The sequence below is a fragment of the Stigmatopora argus genome, chromosome 1, assembly GCF_051989625.1.
Source record: "Stigmatopora argus isolate UIUO_Sarg chromosome 1, RoL_Sarg_1.0, whole genome shotgun sequence".
NCBI lineage: Eukaryota > Metazoa > Chordata > Actinopteri > Syngnathiformes > Syngnathidae > Stigmatopora > Stigmatopora argus.
This window is the reverse complement of record NC_135387.1, coordinates 13,979,495-14,002,227: the sequence shown is the minus strand read 5'-3', so window position 1 is coordinate 14,002,227 and position 22,733 is coordinate 13,979,495. Positions and strand designations below refer to the sequence as shown.

Here is a 22,733-nt window from a genome sequence, read left to right as displayed (position 1 = left end):
CGATCTAATGTGATGTTTCTTGTGCAAAAAATGACAAAAACCCTCATAAAATTCTCATTTATTATCTGGTAAAATGTTGTACCTCATAATGATTTAAATAATAATTCGACAAAATACAAATTTCCTGGTCATAGTCCTTCCCCTATTTATGTATTTGGCCCCTCATTTTAGCACACCTATTATATAAGGCTGCCATTTCTAAATTCCGTCGCTAGAGAGCAGTATTGACAATAGCGTTTGTGCACACCTAATAAAAGGCCCATTATTGCAATGGCTGAAATACTCTACTAGAGAGCAGCATCAACAATAGACTCGGATCAAAGCCTAATCAAAATTGTCATGTGAATTTAAAATAGTTTTATGCAATAATAGATGACGTATTGTGGCGTTTTTCCAATGTTGCGCCTTGTTACTGCGTCACCCAAAAGAGCTGCCGTTAATCTTGGACTCACAGTAAGAGTATGAAAAGCTTTTTGACTAGAAAAATTCTCGTATTTAACGACATTACTTGTTATTCGTTATTCTGTAAATTCGCCTTTAAATGGTTCCTTCCAGTGAAATGTCAAAGTGACCAAAGATTTTGCAAACTCGGTACCAAATGAGGCAACACGCAGTAAAGACAACCGCAGCGTTCCACAACTGTCACATGCTTTGCATCTGCCTCAATATGAAAAAAAAATACAAAGACTATACTTGTGTCCATCACATGCTCATGAGGTCGTGACTCGAGCTTCTGTCAAGCAGGCCAATTCTACAAAGATTCCGCAACTTGAAAGATCCATTTCGATTCAGTAGTTGATCCTGAACATCTGAGAATGACATGAAATAAACAACAAGACAGATGTGATCAATTGAAACAAAAAAGGCATTTTAAAATGTGGGAGGAAACCATAGTGCCCAGAGGAAACCCACACAGGCCCAGGGAGAACATGCAAACTCCACCTGGGTGGACTGACCTGGATTTGAACCCAGGACCCCAGAACTGTGAGGTTGACCTGCTGACCACTCAGCTACCGGGCCGCCAACACAATATTAAGGCAAACATTTATGCTAGAATAGTGATTTTAGAACATTTTAAATCCAGATCGACCTCTCTCTCTCTCTCATTTGTTTTATAGATTAGTTTAGATCACTTAATTCATCCCGTATTCAGGAAATTTCATTGTCACAGTAGCGAGAGGGTGAAAATACAGGAAAATACATTTTAGACATAAATAAATAGGTAATAAATAAGTTAATTAATTAATAAATACATATATATATATATATATATATATATGTATATATATATATATATACATATGCATAAATATATACATATATATACATATAAATATACATTTACATACACATAGATGTACATGTATACATACATTTGAGGACCATTTAGAAGGGTTTTAAGGAGAATATAAATTATTTAAGAGTTTTCAGATAACTTTTTGGGAGGATCAGATTGGATGTGATTAGAAGAGTTTAATAGTAGACAAGGGGTGCCCAACTCAGGTCCTGGAGGGATTCTAACCATTTTGTTTTCCAAATCAGCAGGATCGTTATCAAGCTTCTAGACAGCTTACTGATGAGTTGATCATTTCATTCAGGTGTGTTGTTGGAAGGAGACATGGACAACAGACTGGAGCGAGGCCCTCGAGGACCAAAGTTGCGCACCCCTGCAGTAAATAGAAGAATATTTAGATAACATATGGATTGTTTCAGTCTGTTTATTAGTACTGAAATTGCTTTAATAGATTATTTGAGTACATCTAGAAGTGTTTAAGTCATATTCTACATCAGCGTTTGTATACTTTATACACAGGTGTATACATGGTGGTGCAAGTATTTGTCAGAGGCGCTATTTGGTGTCAAAAGCTTAAGAAGCAATGACTTAATTTTCACTTTTTTACTATTGAAAGATTTTCTTCAAATTCTGTTTTGGTAACTTGTTGCTGGCATTGTGAAGAGGTCTTGCTATGTGAAATCCCACAATCTCACGAATGTGACGAATGGCGAACGCAAGGGCTGCTAGATGAAGAGTGGTGTGGACAACTGCTTCTCCCAGGACAACTCTCTGGAACAGTGTTTGATCCACAAAACCAGGCTGTCTTTTCATTTGCTGAAAAAGACCGAAAACAGACGAGGCCCATAGCTGAGGTGGAGTGGCGAGGTCCAACCCCTGCATGAGAGCCAGGTCGTAAAACCAAAACATTCCTTTTCACTCCCACTTCTCACAACAACACACATCTGCGCAATTCAGCCGACCATCGATTCTCTGCAGGGATGAAGGAAAACGACAAAAGCTGGATCGTTTCATGTCCTGTCGCACTACTATATTGGCAAATTACATACGTCCATTTGTTTGGGACGATCGTACGGCCCCATACGTGGAGAAAAATGAAGAGCAGCATCTAAGGCTCCTCCCAACTGTGAAGAATGGTTGAAGGAGCATTGTTGTATGGGTGTCCTTTGATACTTGGGGGGGCCTGGACAGCTTGGGAAAATGAATTTGATGGAAGACAAATTACCAATTAATCTACATGCAGATTCTCAGAAGCAAAAGTACCCCCTCACGACCCAACACCCCATCGCCTTCAAGAGCTTTGAACCATTCAACTGCGCAACGCTTGAAGATCCGATCTGAGACAGACGATTCCATGAATTTTGAGCATATCCAAATCACTGGTTGTTAGGAATACAGTGATAATTCCTCCCACTACAGTACTCCAGATAAAAACCAGATGTTTGAATGGTTGGTATGCAGATCGCATACTTACAGAGTGGAAAAATCTGCTTCCAATACATCAGAATCTTCCAACCCACACTCCAGTATAGAGCAAGCTATGAGCACTGAACTGGTTTTGCTATTTGGACATTCGATTCATTGGTTGACATATTGCATGTGTGAAATTTGTCAAAATGAGATAACAATAAGACCCGCTGCCAAGGAAAATGAGAACACAAAACCAGAATTCTTTACAGATTGCTCTAAAATTGTGTTAAAAAATGAAGGGTAATTTATTTTCCTAAGCAAACACCATACCGTGACCGGACATTTCGTCGATGGACACTTCGTCGCGGGACGCTTCGTCCCCGGGCGGTTTGTCGAACGGACGCTTCATCGCCGGACAGTTCGTCGACCGGACACTTCGTCGCCGGGTACCCAGCATACCATGGGAGCTTGATATTGAATGTGCTTATAAACCACAAATGCTCACAAGCATAAAAAGATATCCCCCCCAATTCAAGTGTGCCAGAGGTAAGAGGGTTTTTGAGTTCCACCAGGAAAAATGTGAGGAACTAACACGTTCCTGACCAGTTCAACGACATGAAGGACGAGATAAAGAGATCAATGCCGACCCTTGAAACATTATGCACAAATGACCTATGTAAAAAAATAAAAAATAAAAAAACAACAAATGTAGAATGAGTTGAGTCTGATTTATTACATGTATGGAAAAGCCTTTAATCATTTTGGTTTGTAATATTCCTAATTTAATATTCAGGCACACTCAATATTTTGATGGCGAATTGCCATTAATTTCGCAAAGCAGTCCATTTTCTGCCATTTCCAACATGCCTAAGATCACAAAAAGGAGTTGTCAATAGTTTTTTTCATTTTTTTCCATTTTCTGAACCGCTTTATCCTCATTAGGGTCGCTTGGGGGTACTGGGGCCTATCCCAGAGCCAGGGGACACCCTGTGTTGATGGCCAGCCAATCGCAGGGCACAAGGAGACAGACAACCATTCACACTCACACTCGCAGGGTCCATTTACAGTGTCCAGTCAGCCTACCATGCATGTTTTTGGAATGTGGGAGGAAACCGGAGTTCCTGGAGAAAACCCACGCAGGAGAACATGCAAACTCCACACAGGTGGACCAACCTGGATTCGAACCCAGGACTCCCACTGTGAGGCCGACGCGCTAACCCGTCAAGAGTTCAGTAAGACATAGTAGAGTAGACAGTAAGCTCTCTTGTTGCTTTAACTCAGTCAAGTGTGTGTGTGGAATCGAAAGCTCCAGCCATCCTAAACACAATATCATGATGGTTTGCTTTTTTTCAGGCTGCGTTGGGCAAACATCGCAATCCAAACCAAACAAAATGTGTTTCTCATTAAAAGATGGAGCCTCCCTCGTTTACATTTTGCTTTTACACTCATTGTTTTTGTAATCCGGAGGGACAAAGCAACAGCACAACTTGTGAATCTTGTGGTCTCATGTTTGTTGCCTCAGGGAGGCCGGAGGACACACTCCCGCAACGAAAGGTCATCTGCTCGACGGAGTGCCCGATAGAGGTCACGGGAGCAAATAAACACAGAGGTGTCCACGGTTGAAGCAACTGAGCGGGGAGACACGGCGTGGGATGACATGGCGGCCCACAGGCGATAATTGTCCTCCGAAATGTATGTGAGAAATCCAACATTTGGCTTTCAAAAGCATAGATTTCATTTAACTTTTATGTTTAAATGTATTCTTACAATCAATGAATACACTTATTTTTTCGTTTAAAATATACCAAATAGTCTTTTGAATGCTAAAATACTTAAAAAACTTTGAAAAAAATTGAACCCAATCATGCACGTATTATGATACCTCAATGGCTACCATTAGCAGCACGGATGATTTCGCTCCTCGAAGTTAACATGGATTGGACGTCTAACACCGTCAATGGCAGCCAATGAGTTAAATACAATTAAAAAAAATCTTGTCTTACTCGGGGTTCTAATCAGTGTGTAGTTCTGATTTTGTCCTTTCTGTACCGCTTACCCTTACAAGCTCGTGGGGGTGCTGGAGCCTATCCCAGCTGACTTCAGGCACCAAACGGGGAACACCCTGAATTGGTGGCCAGCCAATTGTAGGACACCAGGAGATGAACAACCGTTCCCACACACACTCATACCTAAGGGCAATTGAGAGTGTTCAACCAGCCTACCATGCATTTCTTTGGAATGTGGGAGGAAACTGGAGTACCCGGAAAATACCCATGCAAGCCCGGGTTAACATGCAAGCTCCACACAGTGATTGAACCCTCGACCCCACAACTGTGAGTCCGACGCACTAACCTCTCGCATTTGGACTGATTCATGATTATTTTAAAATGGTTATATTTGCTAATATTTTTTCTCTCTCGCAAAGCTGCCAAATAAGATAACATAGCCTCCATGTTTTGCATTAACAAACTAGCTTACTTTGACCTCTATTAATCAAGGTTACACCTTAGAAGTCATGTGTTGCAATCGTCACAAGATGGTTGCCTGGCAACCAAACCTGGGCGTATCTCTTTCACATTAGTGTACCCATTTGCATGTCTTAACTACCGCCTGTGAACAAGTTCTAATGTGTTTAGCTTGTCAAATATTTGAGTGCGGCACTATCTTTTGGGCCTTCCTTATGAAATGAATTTAATGCAGGACGGGAAAGGCACGTTTTGTTTGATCGGAACGGAAAGCAGAAGAGCGTGGCTAAACACTTTTTAATTGGCTTTTCTCTCAAAATGTTAGGAAGTTTGTTTTGGGCGTTTCTGCTTTTGTTTCTTGTCTAATGAGTCAACATGAATCTTTCTACTCCTAAGAATATTATGATTTTCTTTTTAATCTGTGGGTGGCGGCCCAGCGATCGAGTTGTTAGCGCGCCGGCCTCACAGTTCTGGGGTCGAGGGTTCGATCTCAGGTCTGTCCTCACTGGGTGGAGTTTGCATGTCCTCCCCGGGCTTTCCGTGGGTTTTCTCCAGGTACAAAAACATACTGGGTAGTCTAGTTGAACACTCTAAATTGCACCTAGGTATGAGTGTGAGGTTGAATAGATTCGGATGCCCCCCGTCTGGTGCCTGTAGTGAGCTGGGATAGGCTCCAGCGCCCCCTGCGACCCTTGTGAGTGGTTCAGAAAATGAATGAATGAATGGGTGGGTGTCGAGCAACGTCGAATCATCTCTAATGTTATTGGCTTGTTTTGCTCCGTGCGTGAGATTCCGTCAGTGTCGGAGAGGAGCGTTTGCGCGCATGCGCAGTGCCTGTCTGTGGGTCTTCGTCATCCAGTCCACGTCCATCCACTCAATCAGTACGCCGAGGAGCCAACCAAACAACTAACCATCCTCCGACCGGATCTTCCTGCGTGTCGATCCCGCCGGAAAGCACCAGAAGCCCCGCAAACGAGGTGTGTCTTTCTTCCTAATTTCATGCGCGAGACAGACAAAAGCCGCAGCCGCCGCGTGGCTCCCCATCAAGCTAGATCGTGTTCCGGTGAGCCCACCTCGAGGTCCGTCTGCGCTTCGGTGGTGGCGTGATGGATCCCGGGGGTGCTCTCCGCCCCCGCGCGACCCGTATCACATTCCCCGGGGCGCATCTGGATAGCTGGCCGGCGTGTGTTCGGCCCCTCGCCAGGCATCAAACGATAACGCGTCTTTCCCTCGGCGCGTTGAATGGCTTAATTCGCGCATTGCATTAACAAAGACGTCAAATTGATTGAAACTAGGAGAATCGGATGTGCATGCTTATCTTTCAGGACCATTTAGAAGCCAATTATCGTTTCTAGCCTGCACAGTCAAAATGGATTGGACGTCTAGCAACGTCAATGGCAGCCAAGACCTGTCTGAACATTCAATTGTTGAACTGAACACACTAGTATTTGATTGGATTTTTCACAACGATACTTAAATACTAAAATATTTTCATCGTATCATCGCGGCGGCCCGTTGCTGCGAGTGGTTAGCGCATCGGCTTTACAGCTCTGGGGTCCTGGGTTCAAATCCAGGCCACGTCCACCTGTGTGGAGTTTACATATTCCCCCCGGGCCTGCGTGGGTTTCCTCCGGGTACTCTGGTTTCCTCCCACATTCCAAAGACATGCATGGTAGGCTGATTGGACACTGTAAATTTTCCCTAGTTATGAAGGTGAGTGTGCATAGTTGACCGTTTCCTACAGCTGGGATTGCCTCCAGCACCCCCACGACCCTAATGAGGATAAAGCGGTTCAGAAAATGAGATGAGATGAGATGTATCATTGCTTTATATATTGCCGTGTTAGTATTACGTTATAAAACCTTGGCTTCTAGTCCCTGGGATAAATCTGCACAAAAATCATCAAATGAAGTTATTAGCAAATCTTTTCTAGACAAAAAAGGTATTTATTTTCCGCCTCACATGGACATCAGTGGACTCACACATGGGAGGTCACTAACTTTCTTCATGTACTCAAAAATGCAAGTAAGAGTGACATGACTTTTTTACATGTTTACATTTTTTTACTCAATGCATGTTTCAGTGGTGAAAGTACATCAACGGCAATTCCCTTTGCCATTTATACTCTGCCAATGATCCACCCCCAAAAATGGACTTGGCCCCCCGAGTAACAGTTTAGAAGCTTCCGACCACACAAAAAAATGTTTGCGTTAGCTTACTGACCTTTCGTGTGAGCATTGTGCGACCATGTTGGATCAATGTGCTCACCAAGATTATGCAACTCGACACACCGAGCTCAGGAAGTCACTCACTGATCACAATACCGTTAACCCATTGTTTGTCTGTGCATTTCAATGATCTTGTCAGCGTCAACACACTGAGGGCTCCTGAAGTGTCTCCGTTAACTTCTTCATAACGCCGCCCGGTCATTAGCGTCATTTCCTTTACTAGACTGTGAGCGCCTGCTTTTTATGAGCTTCCTGTAAGTTGAGTTGACTTGCAACTTCTGTTTTCGAATTTGGTTCCTTGCAAGTTGCAGGCACTGAACTGCTTTTGGCCTGCCATGGTTGCATTTCTGAACCAAGTTTCAAAAATTGGATTCAACAATAAGTTCTTTCACGGAGAAACCAAAACATGAATCGTGCCGAGTTCAACATTACTACCCGCTGACCCAACAAACGCGAGCATCCAAAAATAGCTACAAAGTTCCATTGAAAATGAAATATGTAGAGCCCCTCTAAAGGTCCCTTTCTACTTGCCATGAATCTTCCCTCAGTCTTTTTCTTAAACCTGCAAAATATGGAGGTAATCCATGTTATCAAAAAAAGAAAAGATCAGTGCCTTCACTCCAATTGTAGTGGGAGGGTTGCATAGAACGGATTGATGTTCATTTGCTAACAGTTCCTAAATGAATTGGACGTCTTGCGCCATCAATGGCATGAGTCATGTCACGGTACAGTGTTCGATTACAATATTACAATCATTTGTCAAAGTCAATAGCCTTTATTGTCATTATACAACAGCTGTGTATAACGAAAATAGTGGTGCTACTCCACAAAATGCAGGTTTCCCAATAAAAACATAAACAAGTAATTTAAATTAGATTTGACAGCATTTAAAGTTTAAATGTTTTTTTATGCCGTGTGTCTACATGGTGTTTACATGAATGCAAAAATCTGGATCAGTTCTGGATTCAAATCATTTTAGGTGTATTTTACAATTAAGTTGGTAAACTTCCAATCATGTTATTTTTAAATGGGCTTGTTTGCATTAAATCTCTTTTTTTTGTCAGGATTACGCTTCAATCTTTGCCTAAAACTACAGATGGCCAATTTTTCAATCACACACACGTTGAGTATTTTTTGCTCTTGAAAATGAAAATGAAACTGACACTACAGTCTAACATTGGTTAAGGAACCCATTGGCCCTAGAACAGGGGTCTCGAACTCAATTTACCTGGGGGCCACTAGAGGCCGAGTCTGGGTGAGACTGGGCCGCATCAGGATTTCCACAAGAAAAGCACTGATAAAACTTTCCAACGTTATCAAATATCTTTATTTTTTAACAAAAAATAATGAATTAAATAAATTAACTTAAAGATGAATAAAAAAGAAATCAATCAGTAATATAAAACCAAATAATACTAATGAGCATACAGTAGATATACACTGGCTGGCTAAGTAGAGAAAATGAATTATTTTTATTCCGTTTCAAATGTCTGTATTAACAGCTCTTTAACCTTTAACTTTCTGAACTTGAATGGAACATTGAACATGAAATATTCTGAACACGGCTTCTTTTGCCTACTCCTTGCTGCTAGAGACCTGGCAGCGCTTCTTCTCACATAGTCACATTTGGCTTGAGGGAGGAAGCAGTGGAGACCCTCAGTAGAGCTTGAAGATGCTCATCAGTAAGTCTGGACCTGTACTTGGACTTATTGAAGTTCAAGGTGGAGAAGAGCTTCTCACACAAGTATCTGCTCCCAAAAAGGCACATGGTCCGCTTGAACCTTCGGGAAAGTTCAGGGAAGCTGGGGGTCAACTCTCTCAAAAATTGCCCAAGCTTGTCTGCTTCTCCACTCACCTCCCTGAACTTGGCTTTGAGTGCAGAGTTGCACTGCAGGTCAATGAGCTCCATTTGAAGCTCAGGATGGGCATCTTGCACATCAAAGGAGAAGGGGTCCGCAAAAATTTGAAATGTGGCTTTGTGTGTCTTGAAGTCTGCAAATCTGTGATCAAATTCCTCCTGTAGCTTCGAAATGGCCTCAACATACTTCTCACCACTGAATGGTGTGCCTGCATCCACGAGAGCCTTGCATGCTGGGAAATGGCAAAGGTTTGTCTGAGAGAGCTGGGCTTTCCATAACACAAGTTTAGTGCAGAATGCTAGGCAGCACTGACAAGTTGCCCCTGGCCTTGTAGCTTCTTGTTCAGTACATTAAGCTCATGTGTGATATCAACAAGAAAAGCCAAGTCCATGAGCCATTTGGGATCACTTAGCACAGGATCAATCAACTCACAAACGGCGTAGCTAGCTTTGACTGCTGCATTACTGTCTTTGGTAGCCTTCTTGAAGAGATCCTGTTGCCTCAGAAGACGTGTTTTAAGACTGGCAACCTGGTTGGCTCTCTCATCTCCCTGGTATTTTTCGTACTCCTCAGCATGTCTCATAGTACAATTACGTTTCAAATTGTATTCCTTGTGCACCGCAACTTTTTCAGTGTAAATGAGACACGTCGGGGTGCCCCTGTGTTCAACAAAGAAATATTGCACTCCCCACTTTTCTTGAAACTGTCTGTGCTCATCACCGACCTTTCTCTTCACGGCAGGCTTTGAAAGAGACATCTCTGGGGCTCTGTAATATGTTTTTCCACTTGGAATGAGTCTCGGGTTGATCTTTCACATTCAGTCGCGCGGGTTTGTGGCGCATGTGCACTTTCGCTCTCCGTTTCAATCGCGGAGATGGCTACAGACACTGACACAGGCTGGATCACGGATCATAGCGCCTCATTCAGTTCTATGCTGAGAGCAGCGGAGGAGTGTGCGCGCCGAGCGGAGTGATCGGCCTCACGGCTTCTCCTCCGCCCAGCTGATTGGAGGAATGAATGAGTGAGTGAGCGAGGCACTGGACAGCCCGGCCGATGTCCCGCCCTCCAGAGCCGTATACCTCACCGTGATTGGTTCATTCAGCTCCGAACCAAAGTTCCCTCTAATTTTTTGTTGGTCTGAGCAGAAAGACAACCTCCCTGAGCGCACTGAGTACCAGTGTGAGCGACATCATCGGTACTCGGATGATTCGCCTAAAGACGTTTCGCCGACGGACGTTTGACAGACGGGCAGGTCGCCGAATGGACGTTCCACCGAACGTTCATTCGGCCGAACGGAGGTTTCGCCGAAACGGGATTCGAACGCTCGCCCCGCCGGATCATGTGTGTACAAGTTTTTCAACCTCGGCCCGCGGGCCATATACGGCCCGTTAGGATTTTTAATCCGGCCCGCCGCCGGTGTTGTCCAAATTATAGTAAAAATCAATGTTCGTCTACCTTCAATGGCAGTCCGGGAATAAGCACTCTTGGGCAGGCAGATGTAGCAGAACCGAGCCGTAAAATGACAGCAATCGGGTCAAATCCATCCTAAAACAGCATTTAATGATTAAATACAAATACTGGATGATATCGCGATGGAGGCAAAAAAACGTCTATAGACGTCCATTCGCCAAACGGCTCAAAATGCTCTCAAATTCGGTCAAATCCAGCTGAAAACAGCGTTTAATGATTAAATACAAATACTAGTATTTGTATTTAATCATTAAACTAACAAATACTAGTACGACCTGTCCGTCTGTCAAACGTCCGTCGGCGAAACGTCTTTAGGCGAATCATCCGGTCACGACATCATCATTGCTCGCTATCGGCACACCAGTATCACACCTGCCACAAGCAGGTGCATGTCAATGTTCCCTCTAATTTTTCATGTAAAACATGCTGTAAAACAAGAAAAACATGAGTGGACAGAGCTACTGCCACTGGCTGCCACTTAAACGGCGCCATCATGGGGAAAGGGGTAAAAAAAAAAAAAAAAAATTAAAAAAAAAAAAAAAAAAAAAAAAAAATCGATCTTTCATATTAAGACGGGGGCCGCAAATTATCGTCCCGCGGGCCGCAGTTGGCCCGCGGGCCGCAAGTTTGAGACCCCTGCCCTAGAAGAAACACCCCTTTTGCATGGCCTCTGTGTCCCTGGCATGACCAAATTTGTTCTTCTTGCCATTGTGTGTGGCAATGTGTTGCATTTTGGAGTTTGTCCTGTGTTTGTTGTATGGCCTTCATGAATGGAATTGTACGTGCATCTGGCAACGTTCCTGGTGTGGTCGTCGCATTCCTGTAAAGAACAGGAAGCACTGTCTGTGCTGATTTAAATGGCTTTTCAGGCTGTGTGGGTATCTACAAGCCAGGCTTGGTGGACCCAATCCAGTGTTTGCACAAGCATGTGTACGCATGACAGCATTAGATTGGGGGAGTTCCTAATCAACCACGTGTGTGCTGTTTCCAACTTCCTGATGCGGCCTCAAGTGCTGGAGTTGCATCAACAAGTGGCGTCTTCCTTTTTGTTTTTGCATAGTTTGACTACTGTTTTATCATGTCTGTGTAAAGACTTCTATTGGTTGGCCTTTTTAGGGTTCTCTAAAAAGTCTTTGTAATGCAACAAAGTACTCCACCTATTTTGTAGCGTGGGACTTTTTTTTCAAAACAGATTGAAAATAATTGTTACGTTTTTCACTTAGCAAAAACTGCTGACCTTTTAAGTGAAATAAGCAGCATGTGTACTCTAGGTGCCCTTTTAAGAGTAGTTTTGCGGTTTGTTTTATGGTTCCCAGCTTGTGATTCTGAAGTTGGTGTTGGATAAATCCCAACAATAGAATTAATCCTGATGGTTTATGTGACAGTCCAGCACAATTGTTTGTGTTGTTTGGTGGACAACCATCGCTTCAGGTCAAAGGTTGATTGTCCAGGTCTTCTGGAAAGGATCTTGAGTCACATGGAAGACACTGCCGCGTCAACCATATCAGCTTGGACAGTATCCCATGGAATTGTGCTTAATAGCCGGATGTTATCTCTGTGAAGAAGGGAAGAGGATCGCATTTAGCTGCCAAGTTAACATGCTCTTGTAATTGGAGATGGTCGTCCCAAGACGTAGAAAACAATCTCGCTAATAAATAGTTAGTTGTTGTTGCAGCTTTGGGTTTGTCCCATCAGGGGTCGCTGCAGCGAGGCCTCTTGTATGATTTGACTATTTGGCCGATATAGACCATTATGTAATTGAATTAAATAAATAAAAAATAAGGCAAAAATAATAACATTTCAGCAACACACTTATTTATTTATATATTTATTTATGTATGTATTTATTTATTTATTAACTTATTTATTACCTTTCTATTTATGTCTAAAATGTATTTTGCTGTATCTGCATTCTCACCGTCTTGCTACTGTGACAATGAAAATTCCCGAATACGGGATGAATAAAGTTATCCAATCCAATTAAAAAAATGCCAATCATTTTGTCTGTAACACTTTATTATTGTGTTAATGGGCAAAAAAGCTTGATGACTTTATTTAAACTATTTAGAGAATTCATCTGTTTTCCACATTTTATTTAGTAAATTTCAGAATCACCATCAAGCTAAACACAAAACAACAAAAACCCCGTATTGGTCAAAACTGAGAATAGACTACCAAAAATTCTAAGAAAATTATGTGACCCCAGAAGACAGTTAAGACGTTCTACCAACTTTGTAACAGTGTAATGATTGATCAATTGTGGTTATTGACAACTAGATGTGGACTAGACAGCCTGAGGAGAACACCGGCATGCTTTTTAATGAATAACAACAAGATGCTAAACATAAGCATTTTCCAAACCTAGGAAAGCAGCACAGTGTTGCTCTGCATGTCGATTAATTTCATTTAAAAAAAATGGTTGACGATGGATTTCAGATGATCATAAATAACTTGACATGTATATGGATTAGGGATGTCAAAAGTATCAATACCCAAATGTTGTATCTAGATATTTATTGACAAAAGTGTCAATACTCGGCCCATCTAGTCGGTGCCACGCCTCCCATCCCTCACCTGTATAACTCTGTGTTGCATGACAAAAAAGGAATTGTTGTTAATTTAATTTTTTTTATCCAGTTAACATTTGAATGTGTTGTACAGCATACTAACTTTTTTTCTCACCATGGGCTGGTAAAGTGCTTCCCTTTTTCTCACAGACCGGGGGGAGGGGTTGTGGGTGCACGACGGCTAAAGATTGGCTGCGGTCATAGTGCATTTATTTTTCCTCATTTGCTTAAATTTGACCAAAATGATGGGTTTAATGTTAGACCCATTGTACTGTAGTACTTCTTGCTTCTGTAGTACTTCTGTCAATGCAACCGCACATAAATAATATGTTCGATCTCTTGTTTAGTAGTTATTGAACCTTAAACTCAGATTCATAGATCAGAATATATATTGATTTTAAATTGAAACATTTTTCCCCAACATCAGAAATATCATATAAAACTACCAAGCCTATTTTGGGGTTCATTTCTTCTGCAGACAGTTTTAAGTCCAAAACTAGTATCTGGAGTGTCAATGTTCTAACATAAATATGAAATATTGAAGAGACATCCTAAGCTAGTTAGAGTTAGGAGATGCTCGTCTGAAGTTATGTGAAATGAAACTTTGTGTTGTGTTGATAACATAACACAAATTTATTTAATTTGTAATGTGGTGCTCAACATAGCGATGGTTCCCTCCTTCCTAAATCCCCTCCTAGCCTCCCTCTTGCAAAATTTCTATCTAATCAGAAAGTACCTGGCACCAGGAAATCTAAGCATTAACTGTCTACCTTCCATGTTCAGTGAAACTTTGCATCCCTTGTCTGCAGGTTTTTCCTGCTGGAAGATCATCTCGGTCTCCCTGAGCAGACATGCCTCCACCATTGGGGGGCCCTGTAGGGTACACTCCACCCGAAGGGGGCTGGGGCTGGGCTGTGGTCTTGGGGGCCTTCATCTCCATCGGCTTCTCCTACGCTTTCCCGAAATCCATAACAGTCTTCTTCAAAGATATCGAGGTGATCTTCGACGCCACGCCCAGCCAAGTGTCCTGGATCTCCTCCATCATGTTGGCCGTCATGTATGCGGGAGGTAAGAGGGGCGCTGGACGAGCATTCAAACACGTGTATTTTTTTTTCTCACTTGAAACTAGTGATTCTCAAAAAGTGATCTAATTCTGATAGTGGTCCTAGTGGTTATGTGGATGGAAAAATAACTAAAAACAGTTACATTTTTTGACTGTGGTTGCATTTCATGTTTGGTTTTGGACTTTTGTGCAGTACATTTTTGTTGACTCATTGTATCTAGGTGCAATGCAATGGCACAATGTGACAGTGGGATATTTTATTGGGAAATGTTTTTTTTTTAAATTTCATAGTACAGTGGTACCTCGACATACGAGCACCTCGACATATGAGCATTTCGAGATACGAGTAAAATTTCGAGCAAATAATTATCTCTAGATACGAGAAAGCCAGGTGGCCAAGACATGAGAGGCTGTTTATCATTGTAGCGCACTGTCTTTTTTGCCGCATCTCTTTTGTGTATAACAGATATCTACGAGCACTGGGCGGAGCGTTGCATTTTTTTCAGTGTTTTTTTTTCCGTCACTCAGTGCGAATGGCGTGGCGATAGCACTAGGGGTATATATTACTTCTCGTTGGCAAGTGGTTGTGCGTTATCCTATTGTGAGGACATTTGTGTCCATCATTTTCGGAATATTTTGAAAGGAATACAAAAGCAAACAGCCCATCGATAGAGAAAGTCAGGGTGGAGGCGGGGCAAACAGCCAACCCGGCCAGAAGAACAAAAGGTATAAAAAATGTAAAACAAAATCAGAATTAAGTTTAATGTAAGGTTAGATTAAACTTATTTTTGAGTGTGTCTGCATCGTAATCCAAGTTCATTTAAATGTGTTTATGTTATATTACGATTCACCAGTGCAAAAAGTCTAACCCGTACATAGTTCTCTCAACAAACTTCCAGGGACACCAATGATTAATTAATATTTAGTCAGGATATTAGTGCCATCTATTTGATTTGTTAAAAATAATAGGAACATTTTTGTTGACATACAATATTTTGCGCATGGGCAGTGGCAAGAAGTCACGTTTATGGTGGCAGGCAAAAAAGACGTGACGAACAGTAAGCTGTTAAAATGTATGCAAATGTACAAAAAAAGACAAAAACATCAGAAAATAATTTATTAAACCATTAAATGAATAAGAAATGTAAAGACACTTTCCAATGGGGAGGAATTGCAAGTGGCCGCTTAGTAAACATACATACACGCATGTAAACACACAACTTAACAATTTAAAATGATGTCACGCACAGTCAGAAAAACTCAAGAAACAATTCAGTGACGAACGAGGGCATCAGGATCTGAGCTACATGGTCCTGGAAAAAGACGAAAAAATGCCCATAATGCGGGCTTTTGGTCGGATGGTGGCGCTCAATCCGTACAATCGATGCAAACTACGCTGGTTCTTACCACACGCCACTATGAGGCAACGTGACAAATGTAAACAAAGACATCAGACGGGAACTTGCTATCGTCCCCACTCCGGTGGTAGTCACCAAAGCTGGCTTTTCTGAAAAAAATTGTGGCTCACATCATTTGATGATGTGCAGAATGGTGCACTTTGTCTTTTTTAGTTGATTAAAAACAGCATTAGGCTCCAGCAACCCCCCACAACCCTTTCAAGGATGGGCGGTATGGAAGATGAATGAAAAAATGAATGTATTCTTGTGGTTCTGGTTTATTTTGGATCCCATTTCACGACTAGTCACAGTCAATGTTTTCAAACTGCATTGTGTTCTCCACACAGACCTCGTCAGCCTCCAAAGACTTCCACGTGCATTTTATCGAGGCACCCATAGCTTTAGGGACCTCTCGAGAAAGAATAGAAGTTAAAGGAATAACAGAAGCCAGATGTTGAATCGCTTGATTTAAAAAAAAAAAAAAAATCTGCCATTTCCCTTTCCACCTTTTTCCTGATTTCACAATTCAATCTGTTCTCTTGAGCCACATCTGATCCGGTGGCTGATGACTCATTCTGCATTATTATATTATTGTGCCTGGCCACCAATCTAGTATTTATTATTTTGCACTTTGGAGTCTTGTTCCGAAGATTGCCCCTCTCAAATTTCAGGGACCTGATAACAGACAAAAGAGTGTTTGTTGACAGTCAGCCGTCGAGTGGGAGTGCCGACCGTTCACTTGTATTTAACTTTTTGTAGCTGGCGGGCAGGAAACGCCTGGCTTTAGTGTGTGGGAGGTAAATGGAGCTGAGACAGAATAAATGTAGTGTATCTTTTCTGGTTTTATCAGATTTTTTTTTCCTAGCTCGGTTTTCAGATTTCCTTCCCGTTTCTTCTGTTACAACTGGAGGATGGACTCCATCAGGACAAAATGTGATGCACTCCAAAAGAAAAGCGTTATAGTCGTGGACTCACTCTCACAAGTGAGTCAAGTCCAGTGAGTTAAATGATGGTAGGGAGGGGGAGCAGCCCATGTTTATATAATCCCTGTGAGAGCACTCCTCACTGGCCTCTTTGAGTTTTGCCAGATAGCGACAATGAGCTTCAGCGCTCATTTGTTGCTGTGCGCACTCTCATTCTGCTCAAATTCTGGCTTGCTGCAAGAGTTTATTCATACAAGCGTTCCGAACCAGCTTCAAAAGAACCTCATTAGCTGAAGCTCATTGGCTATACTAGTCTCACCTGTTTACAGATACAATAATGGCTCACCACCTAGTGCAGGGGTAGGGAACCTATGGCTCGGGAGCCACATGTGGCTCTTTTGATGGGTGCATCTGGCTCTTCGCTAACCTGCGAGGTAAAATATGGAAATCGCTGGTGACTGAACTGAGATATTACATTTAGAACTGCTTTAATCTTCATTTTTTTGCAGTAGACTTCTGGAATGCATCCTCTCATTGATTAGCAACAGCATAAGAATCTTTTTTTTTAAAAATCATTTTTTTTCCTCTTTAAAAGTGGTGAAATTACAAAAAAAATTGAAAAGGCACTCGTTTACATGTATGTATTTTGACTTTTAAATTCGTAGTATGGCTCACAAGGAATAACATTGGAAAATATGAATTGTTTGTGGCTCTCTTCGTCAAAAAGGTTCCCGACCCCTGACCTAGTGTGTGTCCTTCTGCATTCTCTCATCTAAATGAATCACCCAGTTGCATGGGAGCAACAAGTTTCTGCACACATAACACAATGCACACAATGGATAATAACATCCATATGGTTGAGCCATGTCACAAACTTGGCGTCTTGAAAAATCCTGGAATGGCTGTAATTGTGTTCAGAGATATTCTTTTCCTCTCACAACTCTCGTAAAAGTTGTGTAAATAAAGAGCGGGAAATGTCACGTGGTTTGTGACTGGGTGGGAGAATTTACTTTCTGAGGGCATGAAGGATTTTGGGTGTGCAAATGTTTCGCCACACCCAGCCACAATGTATCTCTTAAGCATATTGGTTTAAGTGTTTTAAATTTGTTTGGGAAAAAAAACGACAACAAAGACACGCAAAGTAGTAAAAATTGTGGTCATTACATTGATTCATCAATCTGATGTACAGTTGCCAACTCCCTGAAAAGAAAAATATATATAAGGGACTTCATTGGTAGAGCTAACCTGATGACCGTCAAATTTTTATTATTCTTTTTGTTAGTTATACATTTTTGTGTTTTTTCTAGTAAGAAAATTATAACACGAACTTGCATATTAACGTGTAATTGAAAAAAGGCCTCTCTAATCTTTTCAAGTAGGAGAACTTGCACAATTGGTGGTTGACTAAATATGTCATTTTCAACTTCATCAATGGTCCCTTTTTGCATTATTCTGGAACACCTGATAGATGAAATCATCGCCCGCCACTTAAGAAATAGATCATTCACAGCAAGCCAACGTGGATTGGATTTGTAGCTCCAGTTTCCTTTTTATTTCGTGGTATTGCTGGGCTTCACTTTACTATGAACGATAACTGGGTCGGTTGCTCTGGTGCTCTGGATTCTCTTCGTGTCAATCCATGTGAGCTTCCATTCATAGCCAGCCCGACAAGCGGCACGCGAGGCAGGCACCAGGGATCACGTCTCTCTCGGCCCCTTCCTCACAGTTTTCTGTTGTCGTCATTGACACGAGCATGACTTCCACCCTGACCGAGGTCCATCACAAATAGAAGTGGCAATGTAAAAGGCTTCGTGTTGAAGCTCAAAGTCTCCTTGGACTCTAACGTTTGGTTCACAAATGAGAGCAGTGATGTGAAATTATGCAATCTGCACCTGGCCTGCTTTTCCAGTTTTGATCATACAGCGTCACCTTGTGGTTAGAAGTAGGGTTTCATCATTTTTAATGCTGGAATTCGAATGATTTCGGTAGTTTTCTATTGCTTTGAGTCATAAATAAACATCTTTTAATGCAAGTTATACCATGTTGTAGAATAATTAGGCAAAAGTTAGTGGTTCATATATTTTTTTAATGAATATAGGTCACATAGTATGTGTTGTGGTAGTTAGTAAAAGGAGGTAATTGTTATTGAAAAACATCAGTTGTATGTATATATAGAAGCACAATCCATTTTAAGTGGGAGGGGCTGGAAATGATTATTTAAATGTTAAACGCTTTGATATGTGAGGTCACAAGAGATTTATAAAATAGATCAAGGAAAACAATAGTACATACAAATTCCAGAGCAAAAAAACTCACTTATTTAAATCTGTATTCTTCTTTTTTAAAATTCTAAACGAGTTTTTGAAGTTTATTTTCATAAATTGATTTTATTTAGTATTGATATGGATTTTTTTCTTGCTCATGGCTTATTGCGTTTTTGAAGTTTCTTTCATTACCATATGTATACAATTGATTTGTTTTCATTTGAGACCTACTTAGCAATCTGACAATAGTCAAAAGCGCTGGCACGTTCTACTATGTCAACCACAATTAAAAACAAATTGTCTTTTAACTAGGACTTAAATGCACGACAAGCTGTTCACTGTTTACTGTACATTCAGGTCCAATCAGCAGCATCCTGGTGAACCGATTCGGCAGCCGACCAATCATCCTGCTTGGCGGCTGTCTAGCGGGGTCGGGACTGGTCGCCTCCTCCTTCTGCAACACGGTGCCGCAGCTCTACTTCTTCATCGGGGTGATCGGAGGTGAAAGGGGGGGAGGGTACTATTAGACAAGCACTCATTTCTTCCTGAAACTTTGAATTTAATGTTGGTCACTCTCAATCAGGACTGGGCTTGGCGTTTAACCTGAACCCCGCCCTCACCATGATCGGAAAATACTTCTACAAGCGGCGCCCCATCGCCAACGGCATCGCCATGGCCGGCAGCCCCGTCTTCCTGTCCACGCTGGCGCCGCTTAACTCGTGGCTGTACGACCAGTTCGGCTGGAGGGGGAGCTTCCTCATTTTGGGGGGACTTTTGCTCAACTGCTGCGTGGCCGGCGCGCTCATGCGACCCATCGGACCCAAGGCGCAGGCGCCGGCGCCGCTGCCATCCGAATCGGGCGAGGGGGCGAAGCCAAAGAAGACGGCGCTGCAGACGGTCAATTCCTTCATCGACCTGACGCTGTTCAAGCACCGAGGCTTCCTGCTCTATCTGCTGGGCAACGTCATCATGTTCTTCGGCCTCTTCGCGCCGCTCGTCTTCCTCTCCAATTTTGCCAAGAGCAAAGACATCAGCAAGGAGAAGGCGGCCTTCCTGCTCTCCGTGCTGGCCTTTGTCGACATGTTCGCGCGGCCCTCCATGGGCCTCCTGGCCAACACCAAGTGGGTCCGACCACGGGTGCAGTATTTCTTTGCCGCCGCGGTCCTCTACAACGGCGTGTGTCACGTCATGGCGCCGCTCTCCAACGACTACACGGGTTTCGTCATCTACGCCATCTTCTTCGGCTTCGCCTTCGGGTGGCTCAGCTCGGTGCTCTTCGAGACTCTCATGGATCTGGTGGGGGCGCAGAGGTTCTCCTCCGCCGTGGGCCTGGTCACCATTGTGGAGTGCGGCCCCGTGCTGCTCGGCCCGCCGCTAACAGGTAGGATTGACGTCCGTTCCATTTCGACTGGGATTTACTATCCACCCAACCAAACAAATTTGGCATGAGTCTGTAGGACGAGTAGTAGTTGTCAGGTTCGGACCCCCCCTGTTACCCCCTGTTTTAAAATGTTTATTGTGGACCTATCTATACTTGCGGTAAAATGTATTTCTATGCAATTTTGCCCGTCTCTCTTAACCTGCGAAAAGGGGTTGTCCACTATATATATGTATGATTTAAACATTCACGACTCTGTGTATTATCATCGGTCACAGGGGGCATTTAGTGTGTACCCCCAGCGTTGAACGAGAGACAACTTGTGTTTTTATTTGGCAGCAAAGTCATGAACAACACGGTAGTTCCAGTTTCTTCTGTAGGGCCATAAGAATTGTTCAAATTCTCATTTTGGACCTAAAGAGTAAACATTTTAAGCTCAATAGCAGGCATTTTCCCATATTTTTCATTTTACAAAAATGGACAATGCAAACATACTTTTAAAAAAATGTTAAGTTTTGTTTTTCAAAAATCCCCCAAAAAATAATTTTGAAAATGTATATTTTTCATCTTTACTTTCTAATATATTCACTATATTAATATATACTAATACAAGTATGAGAAACTGAAAAAAATGTTTTTAATCGAAAAATGGTATTTAATCTTTCATATTTAAAAAAATCTTTATTTAAAAAAAGAATTGCAAAAGGTAAACAGTAAATATTCTATTATTTCTTTTGTCCCTAATTATACATCCAATTATTCTCCTCACCTACAAGTTCCACCAGTTCAGTTTGTTTTCCAATTTCCTCTGTAGGGCCATAAAAATGGTTCAAATTCTCATTTTGGACCGAAAGAGTAAACATTTTAAGCTCAATAGCAGGCATTTTCCAATATATTCACTATACAAATAAGGCATTTTGTTCATATTTTCCATGAAATCTTCTCAAGCGTGCTCACGCACTGCTCTTTCATTTTGTCCTTCCATCACAGGGAGCTTCTACAACTACTACCAGCATTACAACTACACATACATCTCATCAGGAATCATCCTAATCGTGGCCAGCCTTTTCCTCTTTGTGGGCATGGGCATCAACTACAAACTTCTGGCGCGAGAGAAGGAGGAGGAGGAGAAGAAACAAGTGCGGTCCCAGCCTCAGGAGGAGTGCGCTGCCATGCTGGCCCCCGCCTCCCCCTCCAAGGAGGGCAACGCCACGCCCGAGGCAGGACCTGATGCCAAACCCGACGCCGCAAGACCAGAAGAGGACTCTAAGATGGACGAGAACACGGTGTAGAAGCGAGAAAGACTCCGCAAGTTGCTCACGCACGCCTTTACAAACACTTACTTGATCTCTGCTAAAAACAGTAAGTCAGCACCCATACTGGTTTTATTGTTTATTTCGGCCGTCGACATCAGCTACCAGCAGGGAAAAAGCACTAAACTGGTCTGGATAGTGAACCCAACTTTCTGCCTGTGAAAACTATTGTATTCGGTATTTACGTGTCCTGCTGGTAGCCATTGTCATCAACCATTCCAGCGCAAAAAAAGACAACAAAACCAGTATTGAAGCTCATCGGCTCTTGTTTGTCTGTTAGTGGGTTAGGGTTAGGGTTTTTGTTATAGCAGGGCACTCACATTTGTATTCGTCTGTTATAGTGTTTAGCGTATTGACGTGCCTACGGGGAACACAAATAGTAGAGGGAAGACTGAATTATACCGGTAGGATTTTGAATCACTCAGAAGAGGGCGTTCTCTCAGGGTCTCCAGCTGCCATAATGCGTGCGAAAGTGATGGATGAGACATTGCCATTCACCCAAAGCTACACAAGTGGCACCTAACAACTATTTGAGCTCAATGTCTACAAGCAAAATGAAGGTGAGAGTGTGTGTTGGTTTTACATGATGCTACAGAATGTGTCAACTCTTACAGTCACTCTGTTATTGGTGCCAAAAAATGTTGTGAATCCCCCAAAAAGCAAAACCAGCAAGGAAAAGAATTTGCCCCTACAGCAAATCATAAATTCAACATTTAACTTTTCTTGCTTAATATAACAGTATTAACCACATTCCAGATTTCCTTTTTTTAGATTTTTGTCACTTTCAAATGTTTGGTTCATTGTTGCATTGTTGTTGGGTTTTCCTACATTTTTTTTTAACCAAGGCACATTTGAACCCCCAACCAAAAAAAAGTCCCGGCGGCAAAACCACTCAAAATATCCAAGCTTTATCCACTGAAATAAGGATGACCTCATCTTGGGAGTGTAAATCATCACCAATAACAATATTGATTCTTCTGTACAATATTTCTCGATTTTACAAAGTCCGCTATAATTTGATTCAACGGCATTTAATTGATTTAATGCAATTCGATTTCCCCATTTACATCAACCATTTACATTTATTGTAGTTAAATAAATA

General features: G+C 42.1%; 1 protein-coding gene and 1 long non-coding RNA gene across 3 annotated transcripts; one reads left to right on the top strand and one right to left on the bottom strand.

The window, feature by feature from the left end:
* Positions 1-42: 42 nt before the first annotated feature.
* On the bottom strand, positions 43-7,546 carry LOC144073558 (uncharacterized). The gene is made up of 2 exons (XR_013300096.1): positions 7,393-7,546; positions 43-809 (listed from the first exon to the last, which is right to left on the bottom strand). It is a non-coding gene; the product is annotated as an uncharacterized LOC144073558 (long non-coding RNA).
* Positions 4,237-22,112, top strand: LOC144073534 (monocarboxylate transporter 1-like). Of its 2 annotated transcripts, XM_077599467.1 has the most exons (6): positions 4,237-4,396; positions 5,969-6,146; positions 14,103-14,361; positions 19,298-19,441; positions 19,524-20,321; positions 21,309-22,112. In XM_077599467.1, exons 3-6 carry the CDS (start codon positions 14,145-14,147, stop codon positions 21,608-21,610), a joined length of 1,461 nt encoding a protein of 486 aa, XP_077455593.1. In that variant the 5' UTR covers positions 4,237-4,396; positions 5,969-6,146; positions 14,103-14,144; the 3' UTR covers positions 21,611-22,112. The 2 variants fall into 2 exon arrangements, with proteins under 2 accessions (XP_077455593.1, XP_077455601.1); XM_077599475.1 differs by lacking the exon at positions 4,237-4,396 and having other exon boundaries at positions 5,960-6,146.
* The last annotated feature ends 621 nt before the right edge of the window (positions 22,113-22,733 follow it).